The 18849-nt window shown below is 39.7% G+C and overlaps 1 protein-coding gene across 1 annotated transcript in view; it reads left to right on the forward strand.

Moving 5' to 3' along the window:
- THSD7B (thrombospondin type 1 domain containing 7B) overlaps positions 1 to 18849 on the forward strand; it is a 726789-nt gene that overhangs the window by 240759 nt on the left and 467181 nt on the right. Inside the window, exons 5-6 of the mRNA XM_077861538.1 lie at positions 5121 to 5276; positions 16601 to 16798. Coding sequence (XP_077717664.1) covers positions 5121 to 5276; positions 16601 to 16798 — 354 coding nt within the window. The remainder of the gene's footprint in view (positions 1 to 5120; positions 5277 to 16600; positions 16799 to 18849) is intronic.

Raw genomic sequence — 18849 nt, forward strand, 5'->3', positions numbered from 1 at the left:
TTTGGCTCTTTAACACTTTGTGACCATGAAAGGTCTCTATAGGGACTGACTATGCTGCCTGAAAAACCTAAATAGACTTTAAGGCCTTGGGTAGTTGCTTATCTAGTCAGACAGTTGGTCAGCACAGGAATGGCAGAAGGTGTCAAGGTGACATAACCTAAATAGTATCTGAGGGGCACCTGGGTGGCTCTGTGGGCTAGGCATCTGACTCTTGGTTTTGGCTTAGGTCATGATCTTGGGGTTGTGAGGTTGAACCCCATATGGGGCTCCGTGCTCTGCAGGGAGTCTGCTTCTCTCCCACTCCCCCTCCCTCTGCTCTCTTTCTCTTTCTCCCTCTTCTCTTTCTCTTTCTTTCTCTCAAATAAATAAATAAATCTTAAAAAAAAAAAACCAAATATCTGGTATAAGAGACACAAGAGATACAAGCATAGACCTGCACTGATTAAAGCAGGGATTGATTGCATCAGAGATAACAGAGTTGGTAAATAGAAATAAAGTTGTTTCAGTCAGTATATCCAGAAAAAGATTTTCAGATGAGTAGAAAAACAACAGTTCTTTCTACAAATATCATAGCTGCAGTTTGGGCAGGTAAACTTCACAAACCATCTGAATTCACGTGGTCCTTGTCATCCCCACATCCTACCCATCCCTTAATTATATTACAATGTGAATTGCTGCAAATTAAAGAAGTAAATAGTCACATTTGAAGTGGAGCAAAGTTTGGTCTCACTGCCTCCTGCTTGGTGGGGGAGATCTGGACAAGATTTGAAGGTGTTTAAACATAGCAACAAAGGGACGCCTGGATGGCTCAGCTGTTGAGTGTCTGCCTTTGGCTCAGGGCATGATCCTGGGATCATGGGATAGAGTCTCGCATCGGGCTCCCTGTGAGGAGCCTGTTTCTCTTACTGTCTATGTCTCTGACTCTTTCTCTTTGTCTCTCATGAGTAAATACATAAAAATTTTTAAAAAAAGGTAGCGATAAAGTAGGGGACAGATTTGGATTTTATTTAAAAGGTTATAGTGAGCCTGTAGCCTTCATGGACGTTTTGGATCTGTTGTGTCACTGATTACCTCCATTGTAGTCACTATGATTCATCAACAGAATATCCTTGGTACAAACAAACTCATGAGTCCTATCTGATGGCTTCATTCCATGGAAGGAAAATCAACAGGGACAAGTAGAGATGAGTCAACCACCTGGGACAAAGCTCAGGTCTTGCTCTGCCCTGGACTTGCTGAGTAAATCTATAGAAACTGTCTAATGCCTTTGGAGCTCAGTTTTTCAGTAAAATTGATTAATTAAACTAAATTAGCTCCCTTCTAGCTCTTAATAGTTAATAGTCTTAGAGATATTCTGTGTTTGCTGTTCTTGGGGAGAAAACTGCCTAAGTGGTCTGAAGCTGGTAAGTGCTTTGTGACTTACTTATGATTTATTTCTAGAGAAAATGTAGCCCAGAGTGCCTGAGATAGAGATAGGTTGGCCCAAGTACATTGATTCAATGCTAAATGAAGCATCTTAGACATGTCACCTGGGACTAGAAAAATTTATCTATATGGATTAAGATCTACTGTCTGTCAAAGCAGTAGGTGCTAAAGAGGCATGATTGCTCTGACAAATAGCCTCACTCTCACTCCTGGGTCTCCTAATTATGTCACTTAATAGTCTCCAGGGAACCCCACTACCCCTAGCTCCTCTCTAGCACACCATGTCTCTCCTAACTTCCAAATCTTAGGAATACCATTATCCATAATATCCAGCAGTCAACTGATTGACAGTTAAGTATTTATCAAAGGGGACTTTGGGAGACTTAACTGCCTACCTCCCAAACATCCTTAATAGCTCTCCAAAAATAAGCTAGGTAAACATAATGATCTGTAAAAACATTGTCCTTGACATAGAACGGGATCCCAGTCTCTTTCCAACTGCACTGCCAATCTGAAGACATTCAGGAGCTTCTAATCAGATTAGTGAAGGCCTACTGTGGGTCTAGGTGCTACACTTGCAGATTGATTAGTTTCAATGGCTGGCCTCAACCTCAAGTACAAAAGTTGTAGCAGCAAGTATCTACTGGATCTTGGAGCTGAAAGAGTTGGGATATCTTCTCAGCATTGACCATCAGACACCTAACATCTGTCTGGTGTTGCAGTAAGACAGCCATGACAAAGGAAAGAGAAGCAGTACTAACAGCCTTCTAGTCTTGTTGGGGCTCACGAATTTGTGTATGACTAGTATCAATTCACAAAAATATGAGTTCCATGGGGACAAGGACCTTATCTCTTTTACTCACTACTCTGACTTCAGCTCCTAGCACAGGGTTGATACTCAGTAGGTACTTACTTATCAGTGTAGGTTGAATGGCCTGAAATAAGACTACATAATACAGTGGTTAAGAGCACAGACCCTGGAGCCAGGCTGCCTGGATCACAATCTCAGCTCGGCTCCTAACTAATTAAGAATGTGAGCAAGTGAATAAGCATTTCTCTGTTGCAAAATCCCCATTTTTAACTTGAGATGGTGATATCATATATCTCAAAGTTATGCAGGTTAAGTGAATTAATTTATAACCAGTGCTTGGGATTCACTAAATATGTTTAAGTAGATTAATTAGTTTACATGCCCTACTTCCTTTTCCATCACTACTTAGTTTTTTGGGGAGAACCGAACTTTAGAGTTTGTGAGAACACATGCTCATAAGCCTGGGCCCAGACCCAAAGGCCTTTCTGTCTTAAGACCTCTGACTATACAGCTTTCAATTCCTGTGATGCTTTGAAGCATCACTTTCCATCAATTTTATTAATATGCTACTTGACTTGCCCTTCTTGATTGAGAGCTCCTTGAAAGCAGACACCATCCAAGAAAGTCTGATTTAAAGTGGGTACTAATGGTTTTGGAATGAATGCATAATGTATTCAGTGAAGGGCAGTCTTATGTGTTTTCTTTTGCTCACTCTTGGGTAAGGAATCACAGGCCCCCTCCCCCAAACTCACAGGTGGTGGTGATGGGGTGGTGGTTGCTGGCCACGTTCTCTCTTTATTTTCATCTTACTCAAGTATATCACAGGTTGTTCTTTATCCACAATCCACCAGTGTCATATGTACATCCCAGTCCAGGTCACTCCAACACCCCATCTCACCATTCTGGCCAACACAATCTCTGATCACTGCCACTCCTGAGCCTGCCAGGTAACCTGCCAATTGCCACCAATATCTATGCTCTCTTTCTATCTCTTCCTCCTCCACATGGCTTGTGATCTTTGACATTTACATTGACCATCTTGCTTTGCTCCCGTCTTTTATTTTAAGTCAAGTCAAATCCTTTTGGTAAAATATATAAGAATTAGTTGAAAACCAAACAATTTCTTACTTTTTTGTGACTTTTGCTTTTCCCATTGACTGTCACAAGCACCTCAAGCTGCCTCACTATTCATTAGAAACACTTCTTTTTTTTTTAAATTTTTATTTATTTATGATAGTCACACACAGAGAGAGAGAGAGAGAGAGAGAGAGAGAGAGAGAAAGAGAGGCAGAGACACAGGCAGAGGGAGAAGCAGGCTGCATGCACCGGGAGCCCGATGTGGGATTCGATCCCGGGTCTCCAGGATAACGCCCTGGGACAAAGATAGGCGCTAAACCGCTGCGCCACCCAGGGATCCCCATTAGAAACACTTCTGCCATGATTTACAACTTCTTGAAAACAGTAGTTCGGGGGCGCCTGCATGGCTCAGTCAGTTAAATAAATGTCTGCCTTCAGCTCAGGCCATGATCCTGGGATCTTAGGATTGAGCCTTGCATCAGGCTCCCTGCTCAGCAGGGAGTCTACTTCCCCCTCTCCCTCTTCTACTCCCCCTGCTTGTGCTTGCTCTCTCTCTTTCTCTCTCTCTCTGTGAAATAAATAAATACAATCTTTCAAAAAAAAAAAAACACAGTGGTTTTTGCTTTTTAAAAATTTATGTACAAAGTTCTGCTGGTCAGAGCTGCGATTTATTGCCGTCTTTGCCAGATACAACTGACATCCATGTAAAGAGTAAAGAAACAAAGTAGATGGTATGATTTACCACCCAATCCTGTCACACCCATCTTTGTCTTTGAAGCACTTCTAATCTGCTTAACAAGGTAGACATGACACATGGGAAATATTTAGACAAGAGTATAAGCCGGTTCATAAGATAAGACTGTCTGAACTTAAACCGTTTGCTCACAAGCTCTGAACTGCTCCCAAACCACTTTTGTGTAGGATCACTCAGTGCAAACATAGTTATGCATCTGGCTCTTCTTTTATTGTGTCATTTCTATCTTAACTCCTATCCTGTTATAATCTCCATAAGAGTCAGAATCTCATCTTCTCCTTCATCTGTGTATTTTCATGGTGCCCAGAGTGAATCTGCATGGAGAAGGCACTTGGTGAGTGCCACTCATGGCCAGGTGGTCCCTGTATCCTGAAGGGACCCAGTTCTGGGCGTACCCTGAGTGCAGGTGCACCAGGAAGGGTGGGAAAGCTCCCTCTTTGGCATCTCCCCATGGCTTCTCAGATATTCCTTGTGCTTCTGGATAGCCTCACTAATGAAACTGACTTTGAGGGGCTAATTCTGCAGTCACAGATCCAAATTTTTCTTCTTTTCTAAAAACCATTTTTCTTCTGTGTCTTTGAGAGCTCCACACCTCAGGGGAGTAGCAGCAGTAGATTGGTTATGCTAAACACCCCACCTCAGGGTTTCGATTTTGATTTTTTCGCAGCAACCTAGTCATTTATATAGTTGAGATAGACTCATCTTGAAACTTTACAAAGCCATTTATTTTTTTTGAATCATAACTCTAGATAATTTGTATCTGTATTTCCAGTCCTCTCTTGAATTCCCAGGGAATACTCTGTGAAACAGGAAACTCAGGTGCATGCCCTTTGTTGCTGTCTTTTTTTTTTCCCCTAACCTTTTCTCACCCCAAATGCTAATAGTGTAGAGCTAAGCAACAGGTATTAGAGAGTGTTTATGTTTTGTTTGTCTATACCCTTTAACCAGAAAGCTGACTGTGGGCAAGGTAGGCATACAAATATAGACAATAATTCGAGGGGTATCCAGAGAATGTGACATAGACCTTTTTTTTTTTTTTTCCCTATCCTTTAGTCTCTAGACCTGTGAAAAAGACATTATGTTTGGGACCTGCCCCTTCAGCCTCTCAGCTCTGCAATATCCCTTGCTCTACAGACTGTATCGTATCTTCCTGGTCAGACTGGGGCCTGTGCATCCATGAAAACTGCCGTGATCCTCAGGGGAGAAAAGGTGAGTGTCTTGTTTGTGCCTGCTTCATTTACTTCCAGTGTACACACAATTATTCTGGTAGCTAAGTAGCCAATTAAGCCTGCTTAAGACAATATTTGTTTGTAAAATGTAGATAACCAGCTCAAGCCTGACAGCATTTAGTTATTAGGGAGGCTGTGGAGGACATTTCCATGGAACAAGAATCTGACCTTGATTGACCTTCAAGTTAGGCTCATAGCTGGTGAAGTGACTATTACTCAATATGGTATAGCCATGTTTTAAATGTATAATGCTTATTCTGAGGAAATGAGACATGATTTCTGTAATCACATCAGGAAACAACTGTTTTGCACATCTATTTATTTTCAGATTTCCACATGCCGAACTTGATGTTCTATTTCAGATTTTTCACAAAGGGCATTTATGCGTGTTGTTTACTTTTTGATATCCTTGGGCTTAGAGTGAGGTCTTCAGATTTGATATGCTTGTTTAATTCTGTAGGCCTCTGTAGTCTTGTTTCCATTAGTTTGCTGTTATTTACACATCTTCATCTTCAGAAGTTCATTTTTGGTGACCCCTTGGCTTTTTTTTTTCATTGGCCTTTCAATTTGTATTGATACTATATTCCCTTCAACAGAAATGCTGAAAAGAAGTATTCCTTTTTCTAGGAGAAATGAGCTCCAAGAACATTCTGGAAATTAGGTTGTGTTTGCTAAGCCCTAACCCAAAGAGAATACGTGGCCAAGTGCTTTGTGCTACAAAGCTGATGCTCTCAGCTTAATTCTGTGTCCATTTGAAAATCCATATTTCAGTGATTCCTGGATTGCTCACATGCACACATGTGCATGTCCAAGTTCACACACCCATGCCCTGGACTTTTCTCTTTACTCTGACTCTTTGTCCTAAGACAGAAGAAGAGAATGTGTGTTGAGTCTAGATTGAGGAGGAAGAAGCTAATTTTAACTCTTTTATCAAATAATAGAAATCTGGGGATCCCTGGGTGGCGCAGCGGTTTGGCGCCTGCCTTTGGCCCAGGGCGCGATCCTGGAGACCCGGGATCGAATCCCACATCAGGCTCCCGGTGCATGGAGCCTGCTTCTCCCTCTGCCTATGTCTCTGCCTCTCTCTCTCTCTGTGTGACTATCATAAATAAATAAAAATTAAAAAAAAAAAATAATAGAAATCTGTATCTCTGGAACCTGGAGGGGTGCAGTGGAGACGCCCATGCTACTTTTTTATTAGACTTATATCCAGAATATCTTCAAGCCTCTTCAGTTTATGAATAAAAATAATTTCCCATTAATGCTAACACCCACAAGTTGTTGTCTTGTGGTTTACATATGTATTATTGGACCTTGTAGGTCTCCTGTAGTTGCATATGAGACTCCCCAGGATGACTTACATGTTATCAGAACCAGCCTTCTTATGTTTGAGCCAATCCATTTAAGATTGTTGTCTAAAAAAATCCCTGAAGATTGGACTCTGGCTTCCGCAGCCACTGTGGCTGTGGGTCTGGATACTCATGTACATTGGCTATTCTGAGTGCTGCCTTCCTTTGCTTTTGAAGTTGTAGAAGCCAACCAGGCCAAGGGGCCCTCATATTATTTGATAGCTTTTTGTTATAAGGAACAGAAACCCAATTCAAACTGGATTAAGCCAAAAGAAGGAAATTTAGTAGCTTATGTGGCTAAAAATAGAAGGGAAGATAGGGCTGCAGCCAAAAATATCAAGAGGCCAGCAGTCTCACTCTCATTCTTTCTCTTTACAGACTTCTATTTCTACAGTCTTCTGTTCTTTTTCCATTTACAGTCTTGTATTTCTCCATCTCTTAGTTCTGCTTTTCTCTGTATTCAGTTTAGTTTAAGGCAGGCCCTCTCCATGGAGAAGAGCTCAGCATTGATTTATTGATTTTTTTTATTTTCCTCCCTCCCTCCCTCCCTCCCTTCCTTCCTTCCTTCTTTCCTTCCTTCCTTTCTTCTTTCCTTCCTAATTTCTCTCTCTTTCTCTTTCTCTGTCTGTCTTTCTTTGTTGAACTTTTATTGTGTATACTTCTCATTAGTAGATTTAGGTTTAGTTAACAAATGTCTTTTAGTGATTATTCATGCCCCTGGCTGATAGATAACAAAAATTTCTGTAACTCTTAGAAGCACTCTGATCTGAAATATCTATTTTTTAAAGTTTGTTAACAAAAAGTCCAGTACCAGATGCTCTAAATCACTTCAGTGAAATAATTATTTTTTTATTTCTTTGGAGGCAGTATAATATTTAACAGTATTTTATCCAATTGGCTTTTGATTTAAAATAGAGCAAAAAAAAAAAAGGCACCCCATCTCATCCTAATAATCCCAACTCAAGTATATAAAATTCCATTTGGGATTTCAGTAAGGCAGATTGTGAAGAGTCTTTCGATTTCATCTAAACTTTCAGCATGGTTTGCAAATTGGAAATTGGAGAATGAAGCTAAAAAAATTTTTGTTTCCTTGATCCTTAGATACATTCTTTTTATACGTTAGCTTTCTAGAATTAATATGTCACAAAATTGATACGTACATTTTGTGTAGAGGAATTTTTTTTCTCCAAAACATTGTAATAAAAGCAACATAGTATGTTATAAAGGAGCTCTCTTATTTTTATGGTCAATTAATTTTGTCTAGCTTTATTGAGATATAATTGACATATGGTATTAGGTAATTTTAAGGATATGACATACTGATTTGATATAAATATATATAGCAAAACAATTGCCACAATAAGGTTAGTTTACACATCTATCCATCCTCACATAGTTACCTTTTTCCTGTGGTAAGAATTTTTAAGATGTATTGTTTGTATCCCCATGTTCCTTGCAGTGTTAAATAGTACTAGTGCAGCACACAATAGTAAAGGTGTGGAAACAACCTAAGTGACTATTGATGCATAAATATATAAAGGAAATGTGATATATACACACACACATATATACACTCACTCATATATATTTATAGGGATATTATTTAGCCATAAAAAAAAGGAAGTGCTACCATTGTGACAACATGGATGAAACTTGAGGATATTATACAAAGTAAAATAAGTCAGAGAAAGACAAACATTGTATGTTCTCACTTATATGTAGATTCTAAAAAACCTGGAATTATAGTAACAAAGAGTAGAATACTGGTTGCCAGAGGCTGGATGGTGGGGAAAAAATGGGGAGATATTGATCAAAGTTTACAAACTTCCAGTTATAAAGTAAGTTTGAGGATCCAATGTGCAGCATGATATCAACAATACTGTATTATATACTTGAAAGTTGCTAAGAGATTAAATCTTTAAGATTCTCACTACGAAAAGAAAAAAGAATTATGATTTTAGAATGTAGATAAAGTAGAAAGAAATGTCTTTCTTAATACTTCCAGGAAGAATCCTGGAACTGAATCTGATTGGCTAACCATGTGCTACCCTGACCCAGCCACTCTGGCCAAGTCCTACATGAGACCACCCCTGCAGGGACAAGGCTAGGCAAGCCTCACCACTGAGAGTCAGGGACGGGTGGCTTCCTCAGGGAAATATGAGGTGCTGATACTATGGGAAGTAAAAGCAATGCTGAGGTTAATCTTAATAGATGGTTATTAATTGCTTATCCCCTTTGTTCTGGGCCAGAATTTCTACAGTAATTCAGAGAATTCTTTCTTCTTCATTCTATGTTGTAATTTTTGTCACTTGAGCAAATTTCCACAAAACCCTTTGTTAAAAGTGCTCTTTCAACTTTTTTTTTTTCTTTTCAATCTTCCTTTTCCACATAATTCTGAACTGGTCTGTGGAACTCAGCTGGGAGTCTCACAACCTTCAGACCCCTCTGTTTGCCCCCTTGGCCCAAGATGCTTTAATGCCAAACCTTTTCTTCATTAGCCCCTATTCCTGTATTGTATGAGTCAACTCTTGCAAATGCACCCTGGTCCATCATTCATTAGATGTCACCTGTTGTGAGTTGAATTATATCCTTCAAAAAAAAAAAAATCTTCATTCCTAACACCTAGTATATGTGAATATGACCTTATAGGGAAATAGGGTTATTGCAGATGGACTCAAGTTAAGATGAGGTCATATTGGATTAGGATAGGCCCTATTTTAACGACAGATGTTCTTACACAAAGACTGAGATTTGGACACAGAGATACACAGAGGAGAATGCTATGCAAAGGCAGACATTAGAGTGATACGTGTATAAGCCAAGGAGTGCGAAGGATTGCCAATAACCACCAGAAGCTAGGGAAAGGATGGGGGCAGTCTTTCCCCAGCACATTCAGAGGAAGCATGGCTCTACAGACCCTTTGATTTCTCCAGAACTGTGAGACCAAAAAAAATTCTGTTATCTTACATCACCCACTGTGGTCTTCTCTTTTGGCAGCCCTAAGTATACTAATACCAACTTTGCATCAGCATTTAGGCTCAGCAAGGTATGACACTTCATAATATTTCAAAACTAAAGTGTGGAGAAGTGAACCAATTTGTCTTAAATCCCACAGGGATTTAATAGTGGCCCAGCCAGCACTAAGAACCTGGCTTCCTATCTCCCTAGTCCAGTGTTCCTTCAAATACTGGGCTTCCTTAGTGATTCCCTCCATAGCCTAAGGAAGTTTGGATAAAGGCACAAATCCAATGCCAAGCTTAGCAAAGAAGGCCTCTGCCCACATGCACCGTATTGGCCAGTGGAACCCATTAGTCTTGGGAGCCAATAATTGAACCAATGTAGGATAAGGCATGGGACATGGGATTTGTTTTAGCTCCAGTGTGCTACCTTTGGACTGCAGTTGAGTGAGAAAGGGTGTTCCAAGAATAGCTTGAGAGAAGCAGGTAACTAGAATGTTTTTTTGCCTCAAACAATAAATTTTTCCAAGAGAGGCACAGCCTATGGAGCTGAAGGAAAAGGGTGGAGACGATAGAACTCACCTGAAGGGGGATCCCTGGGTGGCTCAGCGGTTTGGTGCCTGCCTTTGCCCCAGGGCGTGATCCTGGAGACCCGGGATCGAATCCCACATCGGGCTCCCGGTGCATGGAGCCTGCTTCTCCCTCTGCCTGTGTCTCTGCCTCTCTCTCTCTCTGTATCTGTCATAAATAAATAAAATATTTAAAAAAAAAAAAAAAAAGAACTCACCTGAAGGTAGTGAAGGTAGTACTGTCACCCAGCTACTTGCAGAGTGAAGGGTCATGTTGGGATTGATGAGAACCAGTCTCTGTTCTATAGGGCCCATACTTAGGCTGAATCACCTGCCCTAGGCACTAAGTAATCACAAACAGAAGAGCATGTATACAGCAATGATTGTTATTCAGGTCTGGAAGTTAGGTATTTTATAAATGCTTCCCCAGAGCAGAGACAATTTTGATTTTTAAGGTCTTTCTAAAATCTGCCAGGACCACCTGCCTCTAATCCCTCTTGGGAAAAATAAAGAATAGAGTTTTCCCTCTAGGGAAGTGATTCTGTGCCTACAAGGAGTCCAAGCATGTTATGATGATGGTAAGTAATCTTCTTGTTATTTCTACTGACTTGTGAGCCTGAGGTCTGGGATCTTTTCAATCTGTCTGTCCCATGGTCCTACCATGAGGGCCGCCAGAGTCGCTGCTGACTGGCACAACGTAAATGCAATTTGGAATTCCACAGAGGCTGCAATACATGAGCTAATGCATTAAACATCACAAAACTCTGGGATGTAAACTGAACTGTTAAGCTTCACATTTGAATTCCCTACCCTAAAGAAATGCAGTGAACCTTCCTATATGCATTTCATATATATATTTGGAAGATAGAGGATTTGAGGGAAATATCAGCAAACAACAGCAAGAAAATTAATGTGTAAAGTTGGAGATAATTACTTTTTTTCTCTTCAGTAGTCTTTTCCTCAGTCACTGTGCTATTGCTTTGGTATGTTCCTTTTGTTCAAATTAAAAAAAAAAAAGAAAAAAGAAAAGGATGGGAAAGCAGTTAATTTTGTGCATCTAACAGAAGAAATTAGTTACTCTAGAAATGATCATAATATGGCTGTTATTCTAAGGCAGGCATCCTTCAATCAGAAATCCTGTAAGGTTTGTGACTGTCAGCCATTCAGAGTACATTAGAAAATCAGCCGTGGTACGCAGCCTTCACACTTTCCACCAGGTCTTTGATAGGCAGACAAGGGGAACAGTACTCAGCGGGTTGGTACTTGTCAAGTGAAGCTAGGACGCCTTTCAGAAGAATTTAAATTGGATCAGGTTTTATCATTCATTGCTTTATCTTTGATACACTCCTAGGGAGTTATAATTAGAGATATATGTAAGAGAAATAACCTGAAAAAATTGCTGATGAGTGAACCCTACACAAAGATATAATACATTTTTAAAAATTCTTTTTGATACAGAGACATTCATTTATATGACATCCTTGTCCTTTTCATACATATTCCAGAAAGACATCCTTGCCCACAGAAGTTGTTTTAAAGAACAAGTTGATGGAGGCTTCTCAATACAGTGTCACAATAGGTAACTGCTTATGTGGTAGGACTTCAGGGATTTCTTAATTCCCCCAGTAAGGTATTTACCCCCAGTCATACATCTAAAGTTCTAAAAATTCCCATAGGAAAAGAAAAGACATCCTGAAACTGGGAAGCCATGAATATCTTTACAAAGACAGTCTTTTATGCTCTGAAACAAATCAATTTAGATAACACACCAAAGCAGGACAATACTGCATATTTTAGATCTTATATAACAACAATGGGGGAAAATTTCCATTTTCCGTTCTTGCCTGCTATATAGATCAACTTTCAGTGAGAAGTCTATAAAAATAATTTTGCTTTGTTATATAAAATGTGTATGCCAAGAGATAGTTTTTTCTTTTCCCTATTTTTCTATGTCTGTGTAGTGTTAGGATGTGGGGGGTTGCATGCCTACTTCTCATTCTAAGTGTTGAGAGTTCTCATGATCAAGATTGCCCTAACATTAGTTTTTCTTATTTTCTATATTCACAGCGGGTGCAAACTAATAATGATTCTGTAAAGTGCTACTCTTGCAGGAATGGTGGTTGACTTGCAGGAATCAATGTGCTCAGGTTTCGTGGCACAAAGTTGTTACCCTATTTCTAGGGCTGCCAGAGATGAGGAACCAATGAGATGCTTAAGATGGAATAAGCTTTTGTCATCCTTGGTCAACCTGCTGGCTACTGCTTCAGGCCTGTTCAAGTGGCATTAGTGTGGAGACACAGTATTGCCCATGGATAGCTCCATAGAAGCTTACATGGACACTTTGGGGCCACAAGCACATGGCCTCAAACCTACATTTACCTCCTATGTCTCCTTTAATTTTCCCATGATTTCATTTGAAAAACTTTGGCCCATCTTCCGCCATTTGTGCTTCTTCCCTTTTCTCTCCCCAATCCACAATTCATTCTTTGCTAAAATTCAGTAAAATATATAGTAAGCCAGCAGAATATACACTAAACTTTGGGTTCATTAAATTAAAAAAAAAATCCTGCAAATACCAGTTTCATTAAAGGTGGATTGAATCTGTAGTCATTAAGTGATTGTTAAAACTCATTCTTGCTGCGTCGTGCCTAAAATCCCACTCTCCAGCCTGCACACTTTCATTTTAAGGAAATGATCCACAGTTCCTGCAGATTCACTGTATGAAGTGGGGCTAGAATACATCACACAGAGGAGCTGACTTGAATTATTTCTTATGAAGAGGTGATGACTCAAAAAGTCCTCGATTGAATTTCATACATATCTAGTTAATCAATAACGTGCCTCTGGAGCAGTAATATAGTCTCGTCTGATCTTAGTTTCCACATGCATAAAACGTGAATGGCAACTTACAAAATAGTTTTGAAGATTTATTATTTTGGGGTAATGTAAGTAAAATGGCTGGCACCATCTTGGGATAGGTAGATATTTAATTAATACATGTACCTTTTCCCTTTGTTGGACTGTATGCTCCATGAAGAATAGATTTATGTTTTCTGTTCCTCCTTTGGCTTCCCACAGTACATTACAGTGATCTACATATGGCAGTTAATGTTTACTGAATGACGCTATCTTATTAATATGGAATTTGGTAAATGAAGGTAAGTGGTTGGCTGGCCCCAGACACTGTGGACTTGGCAGTTGTGTATCTTTCGGAACAGAAGCACCCAGGGGAAGCCTGATGTCTATTGCAGGCATGAACATGAATGTGTGATTAAAGGTTAAGCACTAACAAGAGGCTCCAAGGTTTTTGTTTTATGCTGAGCTTGTGCTGTGATTTGATCCTAGTTACAGTCAGGACAAGGGCAGCATAGATGAAAGACTGGACAAATTTATTGACTAAGGAGGTGTAATCTATAGATTTATTGTGAGATGGATGCAATTTGATTTATGGAGGGAAACTTCACATACCCCTCAATGGCCTTAAGTTCTAGGTACTAGTACACCTAGAATCCTCAGTAAAGAGGACTAAGTTTCTTAGTTGTCAAACCTTATAAATCATGGAGACCCATGCTATGTCCTGCTCAAACGTGTAAACTAAACAAACATAAACATAAGATGGTAAATAAGCAGCATATGGACACGTAAGAATAGAGGTCATGACCCAAGCTGTGTGGCAATGAGAGCTTGGAGCTCAGTGTAGCTGGGTGACCATCAAGTGCAGTTGAAACCTTGTATGTTTCCTGTGTCTTTTCTGAAGGTGGCCCAGGAAGGCAGTAGATCCCTTCTGCAGCTTTTTGTTGTTGTTGTTTAGAGATTTTACTTATTTATTCATGAGAGACACAGAGGGAGTCAGAGACACAGAGGGAGTCAGAGACACAGGCAGAGGGAGGAGAAGCAAGCTCCATGCAGGGACCCCCATGTAGGACTCAATCCTGGAACTCCAGGATCACATCCTGAACCGAAGGCAGACGTTCAACCGCTGAGCCACCCAGGCGTCCCCCTTTCTGCAGATTTTAACTAATTAATGATACAGACTTGTAGGTATAAAGTATGGCAGAAGCCATGTATTATTTTAATTGTCCCTGACCTCAATATTTTCAATACCGTGATCATGAATGTGGTCTCTGATTGGCTGAATGATACCTTCCCCTACATGGCTGATTGTCAGTATAAAAATCGAAGAATCTCTTCTAAAAGGAGATCAGAGGTGCCTGGGTGGCTCATTCGGTTAAGTGTCCAACTCTGTATTTCAGCTCAGGTCATGATCTCAGGGTTGTGAGGTGGAGCCCCATGTCAGGCTCAGTGCTGGGCGTGGAGCCTCCTTAAGATTCTCTCTCTCCCTCTCCCTCTCCCTCTGCCTCCTCCCCTGCTTTCTCCTCCTTCCCTTTCCTTTTCTTAAAAAAAAAAAAAAAAGAAGAAGAAAGGGAAAAACAAGGAGTTCATGGGTTAACCCTAGAGCCCTAGAGCAAGAAAACCTAAATAAAGCACTTGAGTATTTTTATCTAAAATACTTGTCCAGCCCTGTAATATTCTAAGGAAGCTCAGCTCCCTCTTGTGGCCTAAAACCATGTGTCCATTAGTTCCAAACTCCTTCCTTGGCTGTGTAATTTTATAGGAGCCAGTCTTTTGCCAACTATACCTTGAGCTTTGTAAACTTTTCATTTCAATTACTATTGATGGGAAAATAGGCATGGCTTTGGGAAATCTGGGAGAGATATATATACCTGGCTTTGTGACTTCACATGCTCCCTAACTTGTCCTTCTTCCCACCTCTTGTGGGAAAGGTAGTGGGGTATCTAACTTTCATGGTGGGACTTCAGTGTTCTCATACTCTTTTTTTCCTGTCATAGTCGTCTGTCCGTTTTTTTTTAAAAGATTTTATTTATTTATTTGTTCACGAGAGAGGCAGAGACATATGCAGAGAGAGAAGCAGGCTCCTCAAGGGAAGCCCAATGTGGGACTCAATCATGGCGCTCTAAGATCACGATCTGAGCCAAAGGCAGAGGCTCAACCACTGAGCCACCCAGGCATCCCCTGTCTGTCTCTTTTAACTTACTTAAAGGAAAAAAGTGAATAATTCCTTAAAATGTTATCACCCAATAAGATTGGTTTCATTCAAAATAAAAGGAACTAGGTACTCTTGGGTGGCTGTGTGGTTGAGTGTTTACCTTTGGCTCAGGTCATGATCCTGGGATTCTGGGATCAAGTCCCACATTGGGTTCCCTGCAGGGAGCCTGCTTCTCCCTCTGTGTATGTCTCTGTGTATCTCATGAATAAATAAATAAAATTTTAAACAAAAAAAAAATAAAAGGAATTGAAGGAATTAAGCTGGTAAACAGAATTTGGTGTGATAGAGACTGGAAGTAAAATATGAGATTCATGGAAGGCAGGCATAGCCTTCAGAAATGATATGTCATCAGGGCCAGAGATTGAAAACTCATAAACCAAATGGTTGTATCTAGTTCTCAGTCACTTTTCTTTTCTTTTAGGCTACTTTGTTTTTTAAAAAGATAAATTAGTTAAACACCAGAGATTTCATATAGAAACAAAATGTAACTTGGATTTCTATCTTCTTAGTCAAAAATGAGGTTTGTTAACAGAGGGTCCATATTCCCTCATGGCAATAGTCCATGGAAGCTGTAGAATCGCCACCTCTTTTGGAGCGAGCACATATTCTCCACTTCACCACACACCTCCACACTCCCTACAGTTGTATGGTTGAATCATTTTCCTCAATTTGTAGCTGCTTGTCTCTTGTAGCCTGAGTTTGTCACCCTGTAAGCTTATAGCGTGTAAGGCCCATTTATATCCTTTTTATAGTGGGGTGTTTGGCCCTAGTCCCATAATATATATTTTTTAAACTGATTAACAGTCTAGAGACCCATGTCAAGCCAAGGTGGGGAATGTGGTCCAAAGAGGTGCTATATTCACAGGGCAGGCTGACTTAGAAACCTCAGTGCACAAATTTCTTAGTTACCAGGGGTATGCCAGATGTACACATGTACATCTAATACAGTTGTACTCCACATTTCAACTCAATGTGGAGTAACCAGAATGTGAAAAACAACAGAAAAAAAAAGTGGATTTATCTGTGTTTTGGCTATTTCTGAGAGTCTTCATTTATTTCTGCTGGTTTATTGATTCTGTTGGACAACATGCTACTTACTACTTGGTTTGATTATGTGTGGCCTCTCCAAGGTTGTTCAGTCTTGAAGGACAGCTTTCCTCCTCTAGTTCTTGTCCATTTTCTTTCCCTTTCTTTTCGTCTATTCCTTCCTTTTCCTATAAAGGAGAACGCCTTAAAATAATACACCTTTTAGAACTATAGAGCATGAAATGAAAGTTTCATCTCTCTTCTAGCTGTTGCTGCTTTTTTCCTGTTGGATAAAAATGGAATACTGTGAAATTTTTGGTTTTTTTTCTTTTCAGGATTTAGAATGAGACGGCGTCATGTCCTCATGGAATCCACAGGGTCTGCAGGCCACTGCCCTCATTTGGTGGAGTCTATCCCTTGCGAGGATCCGATGTGTTACCGATGGCTGGTATCCGAAGGGATTTGTATCCCTGATCATGGAAAATGTGGCCTGGGGCATCGCGTCCTGAAGGCCATCTGCCAGAATGACCAAGGTATGAGGCAAAGCAACATGTGTTGTTAAGTGATATCTGCCCTATGTCATGTCACTGCTCTCTAACAGGTCAATTTCCCAAGGAAGAAGAACACAACTTTTCTATCTTTGAATATTTATGTTTAAGTCAGATGCCACACTGCTGTAAAGTAAGCTGCCTTAACTTAATATGAGGCCACATACTGCAAAAGAAAACTATAGGATTATGCCTAAATGCAATATAGTGAACCTAGAAATTTCTCTGCAATTTTCAATCTATCAAGATAGAGCATTCGGAATTCCTTTGGGTAGTCTTCAGCTTATCAATACCAAAGAGGTTTTATTTGCCTTTTTCGAGGTCGATATGCAACATGCTTTTATATATTATTAATAAATACTATAGTTTGTAAAGATTTCAAGGCTGCAGTTCTTTCCTAAGGAAAAAAAATACTAAATCTTTTCATTTATATAGCATTCAACTAGAATCAGTTCTAGACATAATACTGATATTTCTAAGGAACCATTTTTAAAATATAAATTGTCAAGCTTTACAAAACCATTAACAGTGGCATCTTTCCTTCATTGCCAAGCTTCTAGTACAATAGTTGTTTGAAATGAAAGGTGATTTAGAAAATATGCAAGTCACATGGAAATGAAAAAAGTGACATTTTTAAACCTTATCCCATAGTTTAAAAAAAAATCCATCTCTTGGAAGAATATTGACTATGTCTATTAATCCCATTTATAATGCTCTTGGTGTGTGGAGTGAAATGTTTTGACTTATGAAGTATATAGAAGGAAATTACAAAGTGGGTTCAGAGTGGCTATTTGCTCCCACATGGGATTGACATTCAGCAGTGGTTTCCTTGTTTCTCTCCTTCCTGTCCCCCACAACCCCTTTTTCTTTCTTTCTCCCTTTGACTCTCTCCTTATCCTTTCCTCACTCTTTTTTCCTTCTTTCTTTCCCTCTTCCCTCTTCTTTCTTTCCTCTTTTTTTATCTACTTTCTTTTTTTTAACCACTGCCATGATTAGACAGATGTACACTTTATCAAGCCAATGTAATCAGTTATCTAATGAAAGGTATTTGTTTAATTAAATAGAGGCCAACAACACATTATATTAACTGCAACCTTTTTGAGTAGTTACAGCTAATAATGGCTTCTAATATTACTGATAATTTTTGGATTGTGGTAATGTATGTACAATTTATTAACAGAGGCAAATAAGATCATGTTTATATTGCTTTTCTTTGAATTCAGGAAGAGTAGTTTAGAGGTTCAAACCTGGATTCTGCACTTAGCCAGGTTGGAATTTCAGGTCTGCTCCTCACATGCTAGACCATCTCAGGAAAATTAATTAACTTGTGGAGGCATCCTTTCCTTCAGTTTGAAAATTGATTGATAAAACCTACCTCTCACTCTCAGATTGAGAGAGTTAAATTGGTTATATAAAAGTATTAATGAGGTGTCTGGCACATAACCATTCAAAATATGCTATAAGCTTGTTTCACTATAATGCACATTTATTACTCTGCCCTGGGGGAATTGTGCAAAGAACATTCTTACATAATATGGAAATAATAATGAGTATTAGAATAACCATACTACTTCTTCCTCCCAACCTCCTGCTGAGGAAATAAGAAACAAGAAGATCCTTTGGTTGAGTCCCAAAGACAAATGACTGCCAGACTTTGTCATCTCACAGCAGGTATTAGAGGCTTGTCATGATAGATTATGTATATAGGGCTGAGGAGTTTTTCACAATTTGTTCTGTGCCTTCTATCGTATTGCAGGTGTTATATGGTGATCTATAATTAGAAATACATATTCTCCCCATTTCTGGCACAGAGCTGTTAAAACTCTTGGAACTTCCTGAGCAATAAGAACAATGGGAGCGTCTTTGATTACATTTGGCCTCTTGCCCTCAGTTCCTGAAATTGCTTCCAGAAAGATGAAATGGGTGCGTTGTGACTCAGAAAAAAAGGTGTGTTGTCACTCATCACAGAGATTCAGGGAGAATGGTGGGTAGAAACCCTATGCCTTTTCCCTGTACTTCATCCTATGCATCTCTTC

Source organism: Canis aureus, chromosome 20 (genome assembly GCF_053574225.1).
Source record: "Canis aureus isolate CA01 chromosome 20, VMU_Caureus_v.1.0, whole genome shotgun sequence".
Lineage (NCBI taxonomy): Eukaryota > Metazoa > Chordata > Mammalia > Carnivora > Canidae > Canis > Canis aureus.